Source organism: Lampris incognitus, chromosome 9 (genome assembly GCF_029633865.1).
Source record: "Lampris incognitus isolate fLamInc1 chromosome 9, fLamInc1.hap2, whole genome shotgun sequence".
Classification (NCBI taxonomy): domain Eukaryota; kingdom Metazoa; phylum Chordata; class Actinopteri; order Lampriformes; family Lampridae; genus Lampris; species Lampris incognitus.
In genome coordinates this window covers 48,084,682-48,106,624 of record NC_079219.1, presented here as the reverse complement: position 1 = coordinate 48,106,624, position 21,943 = coordinate 48,084,682, and the positions used below count along the sequence as shown (strand labels likewise).

The 21,943-nt window shown below is 49.4% G+C and overlaps 1 protein-coding gene across 2 annotated transcripts in view; it reads right to left on the bottom strand.

Annotated features, from left to right (window-relative positions):
- LOC130117813 (raftlin-like) overlaps positions 1-21,943 on the bottom strand; it is a 171,009-nt gene that overhangs the window by 21,078 nt on the left and 127,988 nt on the right. For both annotated transcript variants that reach the window (XM_056286051.1, XM_056286052.1), the window contains exon 7: positions 16,596-16,714. In XM_056286051.1, coding sequence (XP_056142026.1) covers positions 16,596-16,714 — 119 coding nt within the window. The remainder of the gene's footprint in view (positions 1-16,595; positions 16,715-21,943) is intronic.

Here is a 21,943-nt window from a genome sequence, read left to right as displayed (position 1 = left end):
GGAGACAGCTGGAGAGCGGCTGCAGCACCTGAGTGCACCAGCCTGTGTGGCGTAACAAGACTGAAAGGTAGGGCGCCCAGGTAGCGTAGTGGTCTATTCCATTGCTCACCAACTTGGGGATCGCCGGTTTGAATCCCTGTGTTACCTCTGGTTTGGTCGGGCGTCCCTACAGACACAATTGGCTGTATCTGCAGGTGGGAAGCCGGATGTGGGTATGTGTCCTGGTCGCTGCACTAGCGTCTCCTCTGGTCAGTCGGGGCGCCTGTTCGGGGAGGAGGGGGAACTGGGGGGAATAGTGTGATCCTTCCATGTGCTACGTCCTCCTGGTGAAACTCCTCACTGTCAGGTGAAAAGAAGCGGCTGGTGACTCCACATGTATCGGAGGAGGCATGTGGTAGTCTGCAGCCCTCCTGGATTGGTAGAGGAGGTGGGGCAGTGACCGGGGCAACTCAGGAGAGTGGGGTAGTTGGCCAATAGGTACAACTGGGGGGGGCAATAGAAATGGGGGGGGGGGGAAGACTGGAACCTGTAAATTAAAGCTTCTGATATAGCACCTACCCTGTGTCTGTCTCTCCATTTCGAACCCTTGCCACAATCATGCTTCACACACACACACACACACACGTACAGACACGTCAGTACTGCCATGCTACTATGAGGCTGTCCTGTGATTTTACAGATCTGAACAGCTAACCAGGTACAACTAAAACTCAGCACTGTAATTGCTGAAAAGGGTGACGGGTGGTGAGGGTCATTATTTTGTGTATTGGGGGAGGAACAGCAACACAAAGGCTGGAATTCAGGCCTGCTGGAAACAGGAGGAGGTGAGGTCATCCTGAAAGTTCAAAGTTCACAAAGCGTCAGCGGAACAAAAACATGAGCCTATTGTTTTTTTCTCAAGCCCCCTCCACCAACACTGCAGGGCAGACATAACAAACCGGACTTCTGTGTTCACCATCGTATCGTACCCACTTCCACCCCCATGTGTACACACTGACGGGGTCGACTGGCTTTAGGAAACAGTCCAGCAGTCAGAATCCACATGTCTCTAAATGGGCCATGCGGATATTTAGCAGATAGACACTAGTTTGACCTCGGGCAGTGTCTAGTGTTGCACATTTCATCACAAGCACTGACGAATAGTGGTGTTTTTTTTTGGGGGGGGGGTATTTCCCCCCCTGCTCCGGGGAGGGCTGCAGACTACCACGTCTCCTCCGATACATGTGGAGTCGCCAGCTGCTTCTTTTCACCTGACAATGAGGAGTTTCGCCAGGGGGGCGTAGCATGCCAGTTCCCCTCCAGCCCCAAACAGGTGCCCCGGCTTCCCATCCGCAGACACGGCCAATTGTGTCTGTAGGGACACCTGACCAAGCCGGAGGTAACACGGGGATTCGAACCGCCGATCCCTGTGTTGGTAGGCAATGGAAAAGACCGCCACGCTACCCAGATGAATGGTTGTGTTTTAAGGCTACTTAACAGACAATAATTCCAAGTCAATACTTTGCAAGGCGCACCCTGTGAACATCCTGGACCCGAAACCTGTCAGGATTCGCTGGTGGACGAAGCTATCGGCGGTGCTGTCATGTCGGCTCGGCCTTGCTCCTCCAGGGAACATGTAACTCAGTCAGCCGGGATGTAGGTCACCTCCTCTTCTCACCTCAGCCACACAAGACACATCACGGCTCGGTGGCTTCGCTTTCACCATTATGACTGTGGCATTCTCACTGTACCATGTGTTCACACGCACGCACACGCACACGCACACACACACGCAGCCAGAAGTCTGAATAGACATTGATGTGAGACAGTGTTTGGCTAACTGTGTTTTATTGTCCAACATTTCCTGCAGCATCTTATAATAAAACACGCTGTTTCATCAGCAGGGCTTGTAGGGATGACTGTATTATATCCTTTATTATATCACTGTGTTATATAACATGTTTATACATGTTTATTTACATGCTATATAACATGTCTGCCTGTAATTCAGCTGCTAACCTTGAACGGTGAGCTGAGCAGCCTCGTGTTGGTGAATTCTGCACAGAGACATTTAAATGAAGACCCATTTCATCATGTCCGTATGGTAAACCAGGCAGCACAACCTCTGCCACGCACTTCACACACTCCACTTCATTACTGTTGAAAATAATACAATGCACTTCTGCAGCCCGTTGTGATTGTGTTAGAGAAACAACTGGACACCCGAGACACTGACAGTGTTTTGTTTACTGCTAAAGCAGCAGCAGCAGCGATGTCAGTGTTGCACACTGTTTACCACAACACTAATTCACACAGAGCATCAAGATGAGGGGAGAATGCTGAGAAGACACGCACACACACAAGTGAGGTATGCTCTCCTGATGTAGTCGGGTCATTTTTTCACGGATGTGATGTGATGTGATGTGACGTGACGTGACGTGACGTGACGTGACGTGACGTGACATTTTGGACCCAATTTGGTTTGTGGAGTCTATAACATGCTGTTCTTCGAAGCCGGGACACCAATTCCTTCTGGGAACGAAGGACAACAATGACAATGCTGTTGAGCTCCTGCACTGAATTCCCATAAATTGAAATTCAACTGAAGCTTACTTTTTCAGGATGGTTTTTCTATCAGAGTAGACTTTTCCCTAGACTACTTCTCCAGGTTTGTGTGTGTGTGTGAGATGAGAGTTGAGTCAGGAGTTCTCAGGATCATGAAATGTGTGAGTTGGCTGTGAGAAAACAGTAGCTGGCGATCCTTCTGTGTTAAAATCTAGAATAGAGAGAACAATCTGTTGTGTAAGTAAGTGCAGTAAATGGGCCGTATTTATGTCATGCTTTTCTAGTCTACTGACCACTCGAAGCGCTTTGCAACGCATGCCTCAAATTCATCCATTCACACACACATTCACATACTGATGGTGCACTGATTTGTGATATTGGGCTATACAAATAAAACTGACTTGACTTGAGGGTGGAGGCTGCCACGCAAGGCACCAACCTGCTCATCAGCAGCACTTAGGGGTTCAGTGTCTTGCTCTTGTCTGACATTTCGACACGGTCTCTGGAGAAGCCGGGGATTGAACCAGCGACCTTCCGATTACTAGACGACCCACTCTACCTCCTGAGCCACACCGCTGTGAAAGGTCTAAGTCTATTCATCTACTTAGCATACATGTTTACATACTAACTTTTACCGTCTGTTAAGATGAACAGCACCTTTTCAAGGGACACCAGGTGAAGGCGGCAGCATCAACACCAACATCCCAGCTGCAGATAACAAATATATGACTACGTACCAAAGTAAAACGCATTCACAATCACATATGTGGGGGATAACGCAATTCCTCCAATTCATCCTCATCGGCTTTTATTATATTTCTCAGTGAGGTGATCAGAATGTCATAACGGTAATTTTACATACACACATACTTTAAGTAAAGTGTAAGGTCACTTTGAAATAACTGAAATGTTCATGCATTGTACTTCAGTCCTTTTCCTATGAAGGGAGATTTGCTGTAAGTAGTACAACGCTGAAAATAGGATAATAATAATAATAATAATACAGGAGAAGAAGAAGAAGAAGAAAGCCACTTTATTTTGTCATTGTACAGGTTACAATCAGTTTGTTCTCATCCTATTGTATAGCAGCAGTGGGCAGCTGCAGCACCCGGCGACCAACTCCAGTTCTTCTTTCCACTGCCTTGCTCAGGGGCAGACAGGAATATTAACCCTAACATGCATGTCTTTTTGATGGTGGGAGGAAACCCATGCAGACATGGGGAGAACATGCAAACACCACACAGAAAGGACCTGGGACAGCCTGGAGTTCGAACCCAGGACCTTCTTGCTGTGAGGCAACAGGGCTAACCACTGGGTCACCGTGCCGCCACGGATGCTGTTGGTACACTGTCTGACTGTCCCGGTGTGAATGGGTTCATGCAGGTAGATTGGATGTGGCAGATGGCAGGAACCATAAAAAGCAGCCCTTGCAGAGGTCATCACAAAATGACTTGCCAGTTTCAGCATCATATCTAGTCAGCAGTAGTGCTGATGTACAGCCGAGTCTCTTTCAGCACCTGATGTATGTTTTACCATATACACACTTGTTTTCAATCATTAATGCACTCGGGGTAAGACTCGCAGTGTGTGGAGTGCAGTACTCCAGAAGTCCATTCACTCCAAATGACAGTCTGTTCATGCTGCATAGCACTGCATTGGCGTTTCATTGCAAATGCACTGCGGTGCAATGCAGGTGTTGCATGTGTTGAATTTATCCTACTTTTGTGTTAACGATGCATTCGTGAAGTAGAATAAGCCAAATGTTGTCAAAATAACAATGAAATTTGTAATAAATTTATATGATCTAAAAAAGGTATTTATTGATATGCTAATGCGCATAACATAATAATAAAATAATTATAATAGTAAAATGTATTTATATTGCACCTTTCTATTACACAACAGGATAAAATAATGCACATAGTTAAGATAAAGCAACAAAATACAATACAAATATAGGACAGATGCGCTTCACAGAACCAGGTAAAACATGATACATGAAGGCTCAGCATTTATTGAGGTCCCTTATAAGTGTTGACATAAATCACAGCTCAACAGAGATTTTGTGCCAGGCCTTATGTCCGGCGTTTAAATCTCTGTGGATATTTAAAGAAGTGTTGTACAGCTCTGGTTTCCCCAAGACTGCAGTTAAACGATGTGAATGCAGGTGGGCCTCGTGCACCGCTCTGCACCACATTTACATGAGGATGATGGAAACAACCATGTTGTGCACCGTGCATGTTCGTGCTGAAAGCAAAAGCAAAGAACGTTCATCTGGTGGAGTGGAAAGGGTTTCCACCGGTTTCTACAGAAAATAGAATCCTCTCCCTCTCATCTCTCTCATCTTCAGCCGCTTCTCCGGGGTCGGGTCGCGGTGGCAGCAAGCTAAGTGTTACGTCTCGCCGCTCCACACCCGCTCTGCAGTGTAACCTTGCCCAAGGCTCAACGTCTCCCCGCTCCACACCCGCTCTGCAGTGTAAGCGTACCCGGAGCTCTGCCAACTCCACCTGATGCCTGTTTCCTCGTTACCCCTCCACTCACCTGTTGGCAATCACCTCCCTATATCTGGCTGTGTCACTCTCAGCTTGTTGCCAGTTCGTGCCGTTCCCTGGGAGAGTACTTGTGCTTGTCCTGCTCATCGAAGTTTGTTTACTTACCTGGATCTTCCCTGGAGATTTCTCTGTTGGACCTTCCTCGTTGCTCCCCTTCCCCTGTGCGCTGCTTTCCGTTTACGAAGAGGATTTCTTCACTCCAGCGTTGCTGTGATTTTCCGTTCTCCTTTGGTATCCTCCTGTTTACCCCCCCCTCCTGCCTGGATTAAGGGCCGACTCCACTGTCCCCGGATTAAAGGGCGACTCCACGGTTCCCGGCTTAAAGGTGGACTTCGCGTTTCCTGGTGAGAGTGGACTTCCTGAGTTTTCTCTTCAATAAATTAGCCTGTTGGTCCCGCTATATTGTGCCTTCTGTGTTTGTGCTCTTGGGGTCGGGTGCAAACCCTAACAGTACGAACTGGCCATGACGACCCCAGCCAGCACAGACGGCACACTCACAGCCAATCCGGTGCAAGCAGCCCTAGTAAAACAAATTCAGATTACCAACGCCCATTCCCTGCAATTACAAGAGGCTTCGGTTGCTGTGCAGGGTCTCCAGTCTCAAGTTCAACCCCTGCAAGCTTCTGTGGAAGCTTTAGCTGTCCAGCAGGCGGCGATGGCGAGTCAGCAGGCAGAGATCATGCAACAACTGCAGACCATTTCAGCAGCTCTTGCCAACCAGCAGCTGAACCAGCCTGTACCGCCAGCAAGTGCGCCCCCTGTGGCCGCCGCTCCAGTAGATCCTCCGGTTCCTGTTTATTTACCCCGTGGAACCATCATTACCAGTCCACGCCCATTTGACGGTAACTTTGAAACTTGCTCTACCTTCATTATGCAGTGTGAGCTTGTTTTCACACACCAGCCCACCGTGTTCTCCAGTGATGCTGTTAAGATCGCTTACGTGACCAACCTGCTCAGTGGTCGAGCAGCGCAGTGGGCTACGTCTTCTTGGTCCATGGGGGCCAGCTACTGTAACTCTTATAGAGACTTTGTCGCAGAGCTACGTAAGGTTTTCCACCATCCGGTAAGCGGTCGGGATTCTGACTCACGACTGAATAACATCCAGCAGGGCGGCGCCAGCGTCACAGATTACTCCGTCGACTTCCGCCTGGCTGCCGCTGAGAGCGGATGGAATGACCAGGCCCTGCGTGCCACTTTTCGTAGAGGATTGAGCGAGGCGGTGAAGGATCAACTTGCTACCCGAGAAGAACCCTCATCTCTGGATGACCTCATTGCTCTCGCTATCCGCATTGATGGACGTATCCGGGAGAGAAAGCGTGAGAAGGCCTTGCGTGGAACTTCCTTCAATCCCAGAACTACCTCTGCGTCAGACCGAACCGCTGTTCCCGTTTCCCCGGCCAATCCCTCCTCTGACTCTTTCGCGACAACGCCACCTGGGGATGTAGAAGAGCGGATGGAGGTAGGACGTGCTAGACTTACTCCTGCTGAACGGGAGAGCCGATTCAAGGCAGGTCTTTGCCTGTACTGTGGTCTTAAGGGGCACCGACTCCGCGACTGTCCCTCACGGCCAAAAGATTAGGCTTACCAGGACCAAGGGAGATCCTAGTAAGCCGCCTTTCCTTCTCCCGTGGGTCCGAATCTCGCGGCCATCTTGTTCCTATTGCTTTAGTCTGGGCGGGCCAGAGACTTTCCCTTGGAGCCCTGATTGATTCCGGAGCAGATGATAGTTTTATGGACCTTGACTTTGCCTCGCAGGCAGACATTCCCCTTGAGTCTCTTGGGACCCCCATTGATGCGTTTGCCTTGGATGACCGGAGATTAGCCTGTATCACACAGCGGACCGTCCCCGTTACTCTCACCGTTGCAGGTAACCACACAGAGACAATGCAATTTTACATCATACGTTCCCCGCTTAATCCAGTTATCTTGGGACGCCCCTGGCTCAGACACCATGAACCCCACATCTCTTGGTCCACAGGCACAGTCCTTGGATGGGGCTCTACTTGCCATGCCCAATGCCTTCGTGCAGCTCCTAGTGCTACGCCTTTGAGCTCGCCTACTCCCCTGCCTCCTGATCTCTCCTCCGTGCCCCCTGTGTATCATGACCTTGGTGAGGTATTTAGCAAGACCCGTGCTAAGTCACTCCCGCCTCACCACCCGTATGATGGCGCCATTGATCTCCGTCCTGGGGCTACTCTTCCCAGTAGCCGCCTCTACAACTTGTCACTCCCTGAGAAGGCGGCCATGGATGAGTACATCACCGAGTCCCTTGCTGCAGGTCTCATCAAGCCCTTGTCTTCCTCTGTTGCTGCAGGGTTCTTTTTTGTGAAGAAGAAGGACGGGGGACTTCGACCTTGTATTGACTACCGGCAACTGAACGCAATCACCATTAAGAACAAGTACCCGCTTCCACTTATGAGTTCGACTTTTGAGCCTCTCTCACAGGCGACCATCTTCACCAAGCTAGACCTGAGGAGCGCTTACCACCTCGTGCGAATCAGGGAAGGCGATGAGTGGAAGACCGCCTTCAAAACACCCCGAGGCCACTATGAGTACTTGGTGATGCCGTTCGGACTCACAAACGCACCAGCAGTTTTTCAGGCGTTTATGAACGACGTACTCCGTGACATGTTGGATGTGTTTGTCGTCGTTTACCTGGACGACATCCTCATTTTCTCCCAGTCTCTTGAGGAACACGTCCAGCATGTTCGCAGGGTACTGGAGCGCCTCCTCCAGAACCAACTCTACGTCAAGGCGGAGAAGTGCCTGTTTCACTCCCCCTCTGTGGATTACTTGGGATTCATCGTAGAGAAGGGACGGACCAGAGCAGATCCCCGCAAGGTCCAGACAGTGGTGGACTGGCCGGAACCTACCAACCGTAAGGAGCTGCAGAGTTTTCTAGGGTTCGCAAATTTCTACCGGAGATTCATTCGCAACTACAGCCAGCTGGCAGAACCGCTTACTGCGTTGACCTCCCCAGCCAAACCCTTCATCTGGTCTCCTGCTGCCAGCTCTGCTTTCCAAGTCCTCAAGACAAGGTTCACCTCGGCCCCAGTGCTGCTCCATCCTGACCCCAAGAGACAATTCGTGGTAGAGGTTGATGCCTCGGATTCAGGCGTAGGGGGGGTGCTCTCCCAGCGGTCGGCTGAGGACCAGAAACTCCATCCTTGCGCCTTTTTCTCCCGCCGATTTCTGCCGGCCGAGCAGAATTATGACGTTGGAAACCGGGAGTTACTGGCTGTAGTGGCTGCTCTGGAGGAATGGCGCCACTGGCTCGAGGGCGCTGAGCACCCGTTTCTCATCTGGACGGACCACAAGAACTTGACTCACCTGAGGGCAGCCAAACGTCTCAACAGTCGTCAGGCTCGGTGGGCTGGCTTCCTTAGTCGTTTCAACTATGTTCTGACTTACCGTCCTGGGACACGCAACGTAAAGGCTGACATCCTGTCTCGGCTACACCCGAAGGAAGGCGCGTTTGAAGAGCCTGAACCCATCCTCCCTGCGGCTAGAGTGGTCGGTGTGGTCACTTTTGGTCTTGAGTCGGCTGTTCGCACTGCCCAACGTGCTCAACCCGCTCCGAGTAACGTGCCACCCCGTCGCCTCTTCGTCCCAGATGCTGTTCGGTCTCGAGTTCTTCAGTGGGGTCATAGCAGTCGTTTCTCCTGTCACCCAGGAGTTAGTCGTACCCAGTCGTTCATCGCTCGGCGCTTCTGGTGGCCAACTATGCGGGAGGATGTCAAGAGCTTTGTAGCGGCCTGCACTGTTTGCGCCCGCAGCAAGGCCTCTCACCAGGCGCCATCTGGTCTGTTGCAGCCACTCCCTATTCCTAGCCGCCCCTGGTCTCACGTGGCTTTGGATTTCGTTTCCGGACTACCACCTTCTCAGGGAAACACTGTGGTTCTCACCATCATAGACCGTTTCAGCAAGGGCGTCCATCTGATAGCCCTTCCCAAACTTCCTTCGGCTGCTGAGACCGCGGACCTCTTGATGCAACATGTCTTCCGGCTTCATGGCCTGCCATCAGATGTAGTCTCCGATAGAGGTCCTCAGTTCACCTCACAAGTGCGGCGTGCATTTTGTAAAGGCATCGGAGCCACAGTAAGTCTGTCTTCGGGCTACCACCCCCAAACAAATGGTCAGACCGAGAGGGCAAACCAGAGCATGGAGACAGCGTTGCGTTGTGTATGTAACAGCAAGCCCTCCACCTGGAGTGACTACCTACCGTGGGTAGAGTACGCCACCAATTCCCTGGTCAGCTCTGCATCTGGACTTTCTCCATTCGAGGCATCCCTGGGGTATCAACCTCCCCTGTTCGACCCACAGCAGGATGAAGTGGCCGTTCCCTCCGTACAGCTCCACTTGCGACGCTGTCAGCGTGTCTGGAGGACCATCCGGACAGCACTGCTCAAGGCTAGGGAGCGCGCTCGCAGAGGGGCTGACCGGCGACGTACCCCTGCGCCAGAGTACAAGAAGGGACAGAGGGTCTGGCTGTCCACGAAGGACGTTCCCCTCCAGACAACCGACAAGAAACTCTCGCCCCGCTTCATTGGTCCTTTTGAAGTCCAGAAAGTCCTGAGCCCGGCAGCTGTTCGGCTGAAGCTGCCTTCCTCCATGCACATTCATCCTGTCTTCCACGTCTCTCGAGTTAAGCCCGTCTCCAGCAGTCCTCTTATGCCCCCGGTTCCTGAGCCTCCGCCTCCGGAATTTGTAGATGGTCATCCTCAATGGAAGGTCCGCCGGCTGCTTAAAGTCCGGCGCTGCGGCCGCGGGTTCCAGTATCTCGCGGACTGGGCAGGTTATGGACCTGAGGAGCGCAGTTGGATTTCGCGGAAGCTCATTATGGATCCCTCTCTCCTCGCCGACTTCTACCGTGCCCACCCGGGGGCGCCAGGTCAGTCGACAGGTGGCTCCCGTAGAGGGGGGGGGTACTGTTACGTCTCGCCGCTCCACACCCGCTCTGCAGTGTAACCTTGGCCAAGGCTCAACGTCTCCCCGCTCCACACCCGCTCTGCAGTGTAAGCGTACCCGGAGCTCTGCCAACTCCACCTGATGCCTGTTTCCTCGTTACCCCTCCACTCACCTGTTGGCAATCACCTCCCTATATCTGGCTGTGTCACTCTCAGCTTGTTGCCAGTTCGTGCCGTTCGCTGGGAGAGTACTTGTGCTTGTCCTGCTCATCGAAGTTTGTTTACTTACCTGGATCTTCCCTGGAGATTTCTCTGTTGGACCTTCCTCGTTGCTCCCCTTCCCCTGTGCGCTGCTTTCCGTTTACGAAGAGGATTTCTTCACTCCAGCGTTGCTGTGATTTTCCGTTCTCCTTTGGTATCCTCCTGTTTACCCCCCCCTCCTGCCTGGATTAAGGGCCGACTCCACTGTTCCCGGATTAAAGGGCGACTCCACGGTTCCCGGCTTAAAGGTGGACTTCGCGTTTCCTGGTGAGAGTGGACTTCCTGAGTTTTCTCTTCAATAAATTAGCCTGTTGGTCCCGCTATATTGTGCCTTCTGTGTTTGTGCTCTTGGGGTCGGGTGCAAACCCTAACACTAAGTAGGGCACTCCAGACGTCCCTCTCCCCAGCAATGCCCTCCAGCTCCTCCTGGGGGAGCCCAAGGCGTTCTCACGCCAGATTGGACATGTAGTCCCTCCAGCTCGTTCTGGGTCTACCCTGGGGTCTCCTCCCAGTTGGCCGCGCCCGGTAAACCTCCAAAGGAAGGCACCCAGGAGACATCCTAATCAGATGCCCGAACCATTTCAACTGGCTCCTTATGATGCGAAGGAGCAGCAGCTCTACTCCAAGCTCCCTCCGGATGTCCGAGCTCCTCATCCAGAATAGAATCCTTTTATTTTTTGGGGCGGCTTTTTTTTCTCCCAGTTGTACTTGGCCAATTACCCCACTCTTCTGAGCAGTCATGTGGAGTCACCAGCCGCTTCTTTTCACCGGACAATGAGGAGTTTCCCCAGGGGGATGTAGCATGTGGGCAGCTCATGCTATTCCCCCCAGTTCCCCTTCCCGCACAGGTGCCCCGACCGACCACAGGCTGTGCTAGTGCAGCGACCAGGACACATACCCACATCCGGCTTCCCATCCGCAGACATGGCCAGCTGTATCTGCAGGGAGCCGCAGGTAACACGGGGATTTGAACCGGCACTCTCCATGTTGGTAGGCAATGGAATAGACTGCTATGCTACCCGGACGCCCCCGAGTAGAATCCCATTTGATGTAAAAAATTAAACATGGTTCTCTTCCCAACTGCGGGCACAACCAGAGATACACATGACTGTCACCAGGTTTTCTGTTAGATTTTTACCCACTCGTTCAATCGTTTGATGCACGTGACCGTCTTTCTCTGAGCGCTTTCATTTTGTTGTACCTGCACCTGTCAGGATGAAGCGGTGCAGAGCTGTGCTTACAGCCATTATACACCGAATCATGCAGACACGGCTATGTGCCTAATCGCATTAGCAATATCCTTATGTGCGCATTAATCGAAACATTGGCATAAACTGATAACCCAGTCATCTGAACGTTAACATGCTGTGTGTCAGAAATAAGGAATCCATTTATGGACAGTTATGGAGAACCACCCTCAAACATTTCAGAGCCTTTACCATGGGAGAATGTTGGAAAAAAAAAAGGTCTGACTAAATTTCTACAATGTCTTTGAGTGCAGAAACAGGGTTTTCCATCTACAGCTCCTGACTAAACACACGAGCAGTGTCTGTCCAGCTTTATCACTATGTAAAAACACAACAACTCACTGCTAATGGACAGTGGCCCTCTTGATATTTAAGTACTCTCTGGGCCCCATCAGCAGCTTTTGGCGAGCAAATGTTTTTTCAGATGGAGCTGGTTAGAGGTCTCACAGAGAACAACTTTAGCTGTTGTTCCTGTAAAGCTCGAAGGTAAGACGGAGGGCTTTCAGTGCACGATATCCATGTCTGCCCCTGTATTGATTTTCTCATGGGATGGATGATAAGAGCCGGCTCCTCTTTGTAATTTCCATGCTTGGATCATGATGAGTTACCCATTTAGAGCACCCCACTACCATCCACCCAGGATCTATCCGGGCCGTTTTGCTCCTTTGCCGCTCTCTGAAAAGCATGCCATCTTTTTTATTCTTCTTTTTTTTTAATGCATTTAGGCCACTGTTCTTGAATTAAATGGTCCAAAAAGAAACTTAAATGTAGCTAACGTTTTGCCAACAGGAGGGGTGCTAAGTAGAGTAGACTCGCTGTTTTCTTGCTAATTGAGTTGTATTACAGCCAAGTGAATTAACATGTAAGCACTGCAGGATGCTGTCATGTCCAATGACTGTCATCTCCCTGACTGGACCACCTCCAAAACGAAAGACACGGAAAACATATTTGCATGATCTGACAACGACGACAGTCTCAGACAGGATTTCAACACAGGACAAAGGCAGATCTATCTATCTATCTATCTATCTATCTATCTATCTATCTATCTATCTATCTATCTATCTATCTATCTATCTACCATCCATCCATCCATCTTGTCTGTTTTGAGGTCGTGTTTTTTCCCACTCTCCTCCTTCACTGGTCTGATTGCTTTTAACAGGTACATTTTCCCAGTGCATTTTTGCACCTTGAACTTTTCTCTGTATTTTTAACTAAACAAACTAAATTAAAGTTAAACTTAACTAATCACTGAACACTTCCTCCATTTGTACTCATGTTTTCTTGTGAAATCTGACCTGCCGACATTTGCGTCAGATGAAATAAGCATCTGATGATCTCCTGTTGAAAAGACACCTGGGAACCACACTGTTAAAGAAAATATGAAAAATTAAACATAATCTTCAAATATCTCTGAAGATAGCTCCTCTTCGCATACCCCACTTCGGCACAATGCTCACAACGGACTTCTGTCTATACAACGGCTTGTTTTCCTGTCATGAAATCTGACCGCCTGCCCCAATGTTTGTTCAGAAAGAATTAAAGAAAGAAAGAAAGAAAGAACATGTTTCCTTTTCAACTGTCTGTCATACTTCTTTGTAATTGCCCCGCCACTGAAATAAGCTGCTGCAATACTTTGCATATCAATTTTAGGCCGTCATCGCGGGGAATGGGCATGATGGGAGGATGTGAGAAAAAATGAAGCCGTCAGGCTGATGCTGGCATGGTTCCTGATTGCCGCAGCAAGACGGTTCTTGATGAAGTCCTTCCATAAGAGCCGACTGGATCCTTTTGGACCAGCCGGTGTTGGTTCAGAGCATTGCACTGTCGAGGTTTGTAAAGAAGCCATGGAATCAATTAAGCTGGGACAGGGTGGTCGTTCATTTCCAGGATGAGACGTCTACATGGACAGGGCGGTGGACTCCTTTTACCGGCTCATGTGGTGATGCGCACCATGCTGAACAATCAATCCCAGGGACAAAAATCCCCTTTCACACGTTGACAGCCCGGGGCATCAAAAGTCTAAATTCGATTACTGAGATAACATCAAAAACCCATTCAAACACACACATTGTGGGGAGTGGAACACACATGTATCAGCGGTTTCCTGCCCACGTTGCCCTCCAGGGCTTGTTCCCTCCATCCATTGATTTGCTGCTACATCACCGTTCATGCTGCAGCCCTGCCCGCTGCTCTGCCCTTTTGCTAAATACTGTGCCACCTTTCTTTTTCTGTCTGGCTGTCATCTTGTCTTCTGTGGTCCACGGGGACATGCCTACAACACACACACACACACACACACACGTAGGCACATGTACCCAACTACACACACGTATGTCAGTAAAATAGCTGCAATCCTTTCAGAACACGACAGAAATCAATTTCCAACTTGGAAGTTGTGCTGAGCAGAGATGTTAATCAGCGGCCAGATAAGTAAGGCCTTGTTTGCCTCTGATAAGACAGATAAGTAAGGCCTTGTTTGTCTCTGATAAGACAGGCCACAGCGACACATGTCCCGTACATTGAGATTTGCCAGATTTGTTTTCAGGGTTGTGTGGAACTGGTTGGATGAATGGGGGTTGGGATTGGTGTGTGTGTGTGTGTGTGTGTGTGTGTGTGTGTGTGTGTGTGTGTGTGTGTGTGTGCATGCGCATGGGGGGGCGGTTGTTATCCAAGTGATGATCGTAAGAGGGCCAGATGGCTGCATGGCTGTTTTTGGAAAAACTCATATTTTCCTCATTTTTCAGCAGGACACATTGCATGTTGTTGAAATGTGATATAAACGCCAAATGCCATTAGCAGCGTGTTTTGATGATGCAAGATGAGATGAGATGTGTTGGAGGGAATACTCGTCCAAAGCCAGTTTACTCATCTTTTGATGCACGAGATACACTATATGTGCAAAAGTATTGGGACACACCTCTTAATCACTGAATTCAGGTGTTTCATTCAGATCCACTGCCACAGGTGTATAAAATCAAGCAGCTAGCCATGCAGTCTGCATTTACAAACATTTCTGAAAGAATGGGTCATTCTGAGGAGCTCGGTGAATTCAAGCGTGGTACTCTCACACGAAACTTGAAATTATGCAGCAACTACAGAACCTTTAGTGTAATCAGCCATGCGAGCAAGGTAATGCTCAGGATCATTCTCAGGAGAATCACACCACAAGTTGAGCAGAGTCTTGCTGAAGAACAAGCTGGTCTAGAAGAAGCACAACCGAGCAAACCTTCAATCTAAGTGTTCTTTGTGAAATATTTATAGAACATCAACGAGAAGTCCATTGCCACTTTATTGATTTTAAGAAAGCATTCGACAGAGTGTGGCAACAAGCTCTATGGAAAATCATGAGAAAACATAAGATCAACGAACACCTTGTCCAAGTTATTGAAGCTCTTTACAAAGATTTGAAAAGAGCAGTGCTAGCGGACAGCACACTCGGCAACTGGTTCACTACAACAGTAGGAGTGACACAAGGTTGTTTACTGTCACTATATATTCCTTGACGAGATCATCACCAATGCTATGGAGGGTTTTGAACCAACTCTCACAATTGGCGGAAGAAAAATCACCGACCTTCGCTTTGCAGATGACGCAGACCTAATCACCAGCAACAGGGAAGAACTAGCTGAAACAACCAGAAGACTGGACAAGGCGGCTAAGGACATGGGTATGTTGATCAGTACTCAAAAAAGCAAAATCATGACAACAAAAGATCAACCGAAGAGAACATGGAAATATTGTTGGCAGCGAAAAACTTGAGGAAGTCACGTCTTTCAAATATCTCGGATCCGTGATTAATGAAGACGGAAGATCAGAAAAAGAAATTAGGAGCAGAATTGCAATCGAAACAAGTGCAATGACCAAGCTCAACATGGTCTGGAAAGATAAAAAACTTGGCATGAAGTCGAAAATGCAACTGCTCCGCACCATCATAATAGCAACTCTTCTATACGGTGCAGAATCCTGGACCCTAACAAAAGCTATGGAGAAAAACATACAAGCCTTTGAATTTAGAGCATACAGAAGCATGTTGCAAATCCCATACACAGCGCACGTCACCAACATTGAAGTGCTGAACAGAGTTAAGAAAGTTATTGGTCACCATGACAGTTCACTGACAATGGTAAAAAAAAGGAAATTAAACTGGTTTGGGCACATTTGCCGAACGGAAAGGACACTTGCAAAGGACATCCTGCAAGGCCTGGGAGAAGGGACTGGGAAGAGAGGGAGACTGAGAAAAACCTGGGTAAACAACATGGGAGAATGGCTACAGACGAGCGTAGTGGAGACGGGGAGAGCTGCGATGGATTGGGAACGGTGGAAGAAACTTGCTGAGGCATCAGCTGTGTTCCAGCATGACTGTGCCCCAGTGCACAAAGCAAGGTCCATTAAGACATGGTTGGGTGAGTTTGGTGTGGAAGAACTTGACTGGCCCGCACAGAGCACTGACCTCAACCCCATCCAACACCTTTGGGATGAACTAGAACGGCGATTGTGAGCCAGGTCTTCTCGTCCAACACCAGTGCCTGACCTCACAAATGCTCTTCTGGATGAATGGGCAAAAATTCCCACAGACACACTCCAAAATCTTCTGGAAAGCCTTCCGAGAAGAGTGGAAGCTGTTATAGCTGCAAAGGGGGGACCAACTCCATATTAATGCCTATGGATTTAGAATGGGATGCCATAAAAGCTCCTGTAGGTGTAATGGCCAGGTGTCCCAATACTTTTGTCCATATAGCGTAGTTTATTCATCCTGCGAGGCTGACAGAGACCTTTACTGTGTAATTTAATTGTTTAAGGTATGATTATCAGGTAGTTATTCAAAGATTAGATCTTGTAATGTAGACACCCCCCATCAGAATAAATTAATGCTTTTCAGAAGAAGGAATTTATCTATAAAACATATTTGGTATGGGCCTGATGATGGATGTTAGGTGGAAGTCATAGTTTAAATGGCTTTTTAATTACAGCTAAATCAATGCCTACATTGTATTGAGAATTATTCCCAATTCAGGTCTTTTTAGCATAAAACACACACACACACACACACCGCAGAATCAACAGAAATAAAAGCCACTCACATCAATGACGGTCCACTGCTCGACCACGATGGCATCGTATGTGTGGGTGGGTGCACTTGGCTCAGCCTCTGCTGCCTCCTGGAAGATGAAGACACTTTCCACCGACTTAGGCAGCAAATCTGCGGCGAGAGAGAGAGAGAGAGAGAGAGAGAGAGAGAGAGAGAGAGAGAGAGAGAGAGAGAGAGAGAGAGAGAGAGAGAGAGAAGCCCAGATGTGAGAAGAGTATTTATTGGCTGGAGAGTGTATGTCTTGTCTCTCTTGCCCCTTCAGGCCATCCAGACCACTGGAAACGTAATAATATTACTCAACCTCACAGTTACATCAAACACGCGCACCGTCGCAAGCGCACACACACACAAACACACACACACATTTATTACACAGCCTGCAGCTTGGGTCATTTGTATGAGCAATGCTCACTTATATATTATACAGAGTGAGAGGGTAAAAAAAGCAGGTCTTCCCCCTCGGCAGGGATAAAGAGTGGGGGGGGGGGGGTTGTACCAAGGTAAAATGGAGGTGAGGGGAGGTGTTACTTCCAGAACAGATGGGTAGATTTTGGTCATGGACAAATATGGGTGCAGATGGAACAAGATCAGCCTGAAAGGCATTAAAACATAAATCCTCTTACTAAGGCTGCATAATTCACCTTTAAAAAGGCTGGAATGAAATGAGGACACACCGAGGCGGACGCTACAGGCCGCCGCCGGGGAGGCTGTGCCAGGCTGACCGAATAGTTTTGTTTTAGTCCTCCAAGGCGAATGACCAGAGGATTGCTATTTTAGACAGGCAGACAACTCCCCTGCCTCGCTCCCGCTACCCTCAATGTCTCCTGTTATATGTTTGATGCATACACACACACACACACACACATACACACACACACACTCATACATATACATCAGTAGACAAACACCCACATTAACACGAGAATAGTACATGCTCACAAACACACACACACACACACACACACACAAGCACACAAACACACATGCACACACACTCAAGCATGCACACTCACGCACACACACATACACATACACACACAAAATGATACACACACACGCACACATATACACACGCATACAAATGCATTCATACATACTTACACATCAGTAGACATCTTACACGCACACACACACACACACACACGCACAATGCAGGCCCAGTAGTCCAGTCTTCTTGTTCGATCCGAGTGCTTTCTCATTACTCCCACACCATTTACACACTAATACAGTTTGCTGGGCCCAGGCACCATCGGCAGACACTCCACATTTCATTACTCTGCCCTAATAACAGGCAGCTCGAGAGCCGGTGGAGAGAAAAGAGAAGTGGGGAGAGCAGCGAGACAAGGAGTGAGAGAGAGAGAGAGAGAGAAACTGAGAGAGAAAGAGAGAGAGGATGGAGGACAGGCTCTGTTACCTGCCCCTCCCCACACCTCCCATCCCCCCTCCCTGAAAACCCATTCAGGGCTGGGAGGTGTCTTTTGAAGACACCTCCCAGACGTCTCCCGGGTCTTTCACATCCAGACGTTGTCGTTTGTTCCCCTCATCCCCTACCCACCTCTCCCCCACTGCCTCATTCATCAGCCATCCCTCCACATAATTGGAAAGAGGCCCTTAGAGACGGGACTCACACAAGCCCACCGATGGCTCCCTGACATCGCAACCGGGATCACGCAGGTGAGATGGACCAAGAGATTCAGTCCCTTTGCTTTCAGAGGGAACAGCCTGTCTCCAGCCATCATGCAGGCAGACACTCAGGAGAGAGAAAGGGAGGGGGGTGTCAGCAGCCCGCCAGGGGAGGGCATGGCATCGTGCACCAATGAACACTATCTCGCACCTTCTGACTGTGAGCTGAGCCAGGGCTGCCGCGGGCCGGCTGAGGATAAGTTGTTTACACTTGCAAAGCAACAACGTGCCCCTGGTGAAATCATTCTCCCCAGCCAAAGCTCCATCTCTCTAAGACAGCCAAGGTCGCAAACTGAGGCAATGCAAATACAGTTATGCCCGAAAGCAAGCATGGCAGCCCAGAGACTGAAGGGTGACAGAAGAAAGCGGTGGGATTGAGATGGAGGAAGTAGAAGAATGACACAAAGTGACAGCCAGAAACACTGAGTGACAGTCAGCAGCTGAACTCAGCACCCACATGACAGCGAGAGAGCGAGAGCGAGAGTGAGAGCAAGAGAGAGAGAGCGAGTGAGCAAGAGAGAGAGAGAAAAAGAGCGAGTGAGCAAGAGAGAGAGAGGAGAGAGCGAGAGAGAGAGTGAGCAAGAGAGAGAGAGAAAAAGAGCGAGTGAGCAAGAGAGAGAGAGAGCAGAGAGCGAGAGAGAGAGTGAAAGCAAGAGAGAGCAAGTGAGCAAGAGAGAGAAAAAGAGCGAGTGAGCAAGAGAGAGAGGAGAGAGAGAGAGAGAGAGAGAGAGAGAGAGAGAGCGAGAGAGAGAGAGAGAGAGAGAGAGAGAGAGAGAGAGAGAGAGAGAGAGAGAGAGAGAGAGAGAGAGAGAGCGAGAGAGCGAGAGAGAGAGAGAACCGGGCAGTGGTGACGGAGCTGCTCTGACCAGCAGTTGGAGAGAAGAACACACACTTCCAAACTTCACACTTTAGATCTGATGTCTTTGTACGTGTGTGAGAGAGGTTTTAGTGTTTGTATGAGTGTGTGTGTGTGTGTTTTTTGTGGATGAAAAAATAGTGTTTGTATATGTTTGTGTGGTGCAAGGCTGTAGTGTTTGTTTGTGTGTAAGGTTGTAGTGTTTCTGTGTGTGTGTGTGTGTGTGTGTGTGTGTGTGTGTGTGTGTGTGTGTGTGATGTTGTAGTGTTGGTGAGGTTGTAGGGCGTGTGCGCATGCATGTGTGTGAAGTTGTAGTGTGTGTGTGTGTGTGTATGTGTGTGTGAGGCTGTGGGGTTTGTATGTGTCTATGAAGTTGTAGTGTGTGTGTATGTGTGTGAGGTTGTAGTGTATGTGTGTGTGTGTGTGTGTGTCTATGAAGTTGAAGTGTGTGTGTATGTGTGTATGAAGTTGTAGTGTGTGTGTGTGTCTGTGTGTGTGTGTGTGTAAGTATGTGAACATTAGCAGTGAGCTGTTGGTCCCGATACGTGGTGGTGTGGGGCAACCCGGCTGGTCTCTGCAGAGAGGTAACCTGGGTACTGGGTTCCTCCAGCCTCCTCCAGACTCCTGCATTCGAGCTCTGAAGTCGTGTAATCTGATCTCGAGTCCAAACTGGATTTAGCAGAGTCCAGCAGGGCACAGGCGTGCGAGGAAAGACTGACTCCTATGTCTGTGTGTGTGTTTTCTGGCTTTCCCAGTCCAGCTGACCGCTGCCGCGAGGTCGGCCTGCCACACCTCCTGTCAGCTGGCAGGGTTTAAGGATGCACGCCTCACGCCACCTCAGAGACGAGGAGACAGGCCTCTGACAGCTTATCTATATTTCAGAAGAACAGCTGAAAAGCCACAGAAGAGCATGGGGAGAATGGAGGTGGTGGGTGGGGGGCAGATGGAAGGAGAAAGGTATACAGACAGGATGAGGGTGACAAGGGTCGAGTCAGAGATGAAGAGCGTGAGAGAGAGGGAGGGATGAAGGGCTCTAATGTGTGATGATTGGACGGGGCTTGCCACCTCTCAGGAGGTTTGGCAGTTGGGAGTCTGGAAGCTGCGAGTTACCGGGCAGACTTCAGCCGGTAACTAAAGGCGTTTCAGCAGAGCAGAGGATAAATGATGACGAGTGGATGAATGAGCACTGCTCTGAAAGGAGATGAAGGCGAGTGTCGACCACCGGCGCACAACACCAACACACTTACGCCCAGAACACACACCTCCATACCTGCATGTACAGCACGTGTGCTCAAGTACAAGTGCTGATACAAACGTTATGAGGCTAAAGGAGAAAAGGTGCACGCACACTTCTGAGTTGTAATTGCACATCACATCAACTTTGGTCCCAGAGAAATGCAAGCACACCGTTTCCCTCCAAAACCGCTCTTTTCACCGCAAAATAATACCTTACTGGAATCATTCTCTCTCTCATTCTCTCTCTTTATCTTGCTCCCTTCTTTTGTTCAGCCTGGATATAGAAACAAATCGGGGCTGACTGTCACACATACGACTCGCTCCGTGTCTCACACTCCAGCTACAAATCCTCATTGTGGGTCTAACGTTACGAAGGACAAAGGAGCACGCCACGTCAACGCCACGTCAGCTCACCAGCAACCACACTCCGCCTCCATGCTCCTCCACACACACTCTCTGACCTCATTGTGCGTGTGTGCGTGCGTGCATGCGTGTTGTTGTTGTGGAGTATGTATGCAAACATGTATGTGTGCTCAAACCAGAAGGTACATGTATATCCATATGACTCATTTTCAGGTCATGTTTACATGCGCATCTGCATATGTCTTTGTGTGTGTATATTTATGTTTTTGCCTACATTTTGTAATACTATCATGCATATCTGCATGTACACACATGCACACACACACAGAGACACCCACACACCCACACACACACACACACACACACACATATACATAAATACATATATATACATGTGCATGCGCTTGTGGCTGCATCTGTGTGTGTAAACTCAGAAAAGTGAATGTGTGTACTTGTGTTTGCAGGCGGTGTGACACTGATCATGAATGTGTAATGCAGGTCTTATGATGCCAGGGCCTCAGCGCCGCTCAGGATCTGCAAATCCAATACAGCCGTAATATTCCTCCTCTCAGCTGTGGTCAGATCTCCGCTCTGTGTGAACTCTCTGCTGCTCCCCCCTCTACCGCCCCACTGAGATAGGAAACACAACTTATTCCATCTGAGCCGTGAGCCACGCGTACGCCGCACAAACACACACACACACGCACACATACGTATGTACACACACACACACACAAGCACACACAGTCCCAGATAAACACACAAACGTGCATAGACAAACACAATGACAAAAATACCCCCCACATACACACACCCTTATGGACACACATGTGCACACACACATACACACATGCACACATACACACGAATGCGAGTGCATACACACTGTCCCAATGCCTCCTTGTCTAGCCTCACCATGGGAACTCATCTTTAGTAGGGGCAGAGTGTAGGGAGACTGTGTGTGTGTGTGTGTGTGTGTGTGTGTGTGTGTGTGTGTGTGTGTGTGTGTGTGTGTGTGTGTGTGTGTGTGTGTGTGTGTGTGTGTGTGCATCCCTGTGGACCACAGCAGACGATATGACAGCCAGACAGAAAAAGAAAGGTGGCACAGTATTTAGCAAAAGGGCAGAGCAGCGGGCAGGGCTGCAGGAATATGAATGGTGATGTAGCAGCAAATCAATGGATGGGTGGAACAAGTCCTGGAG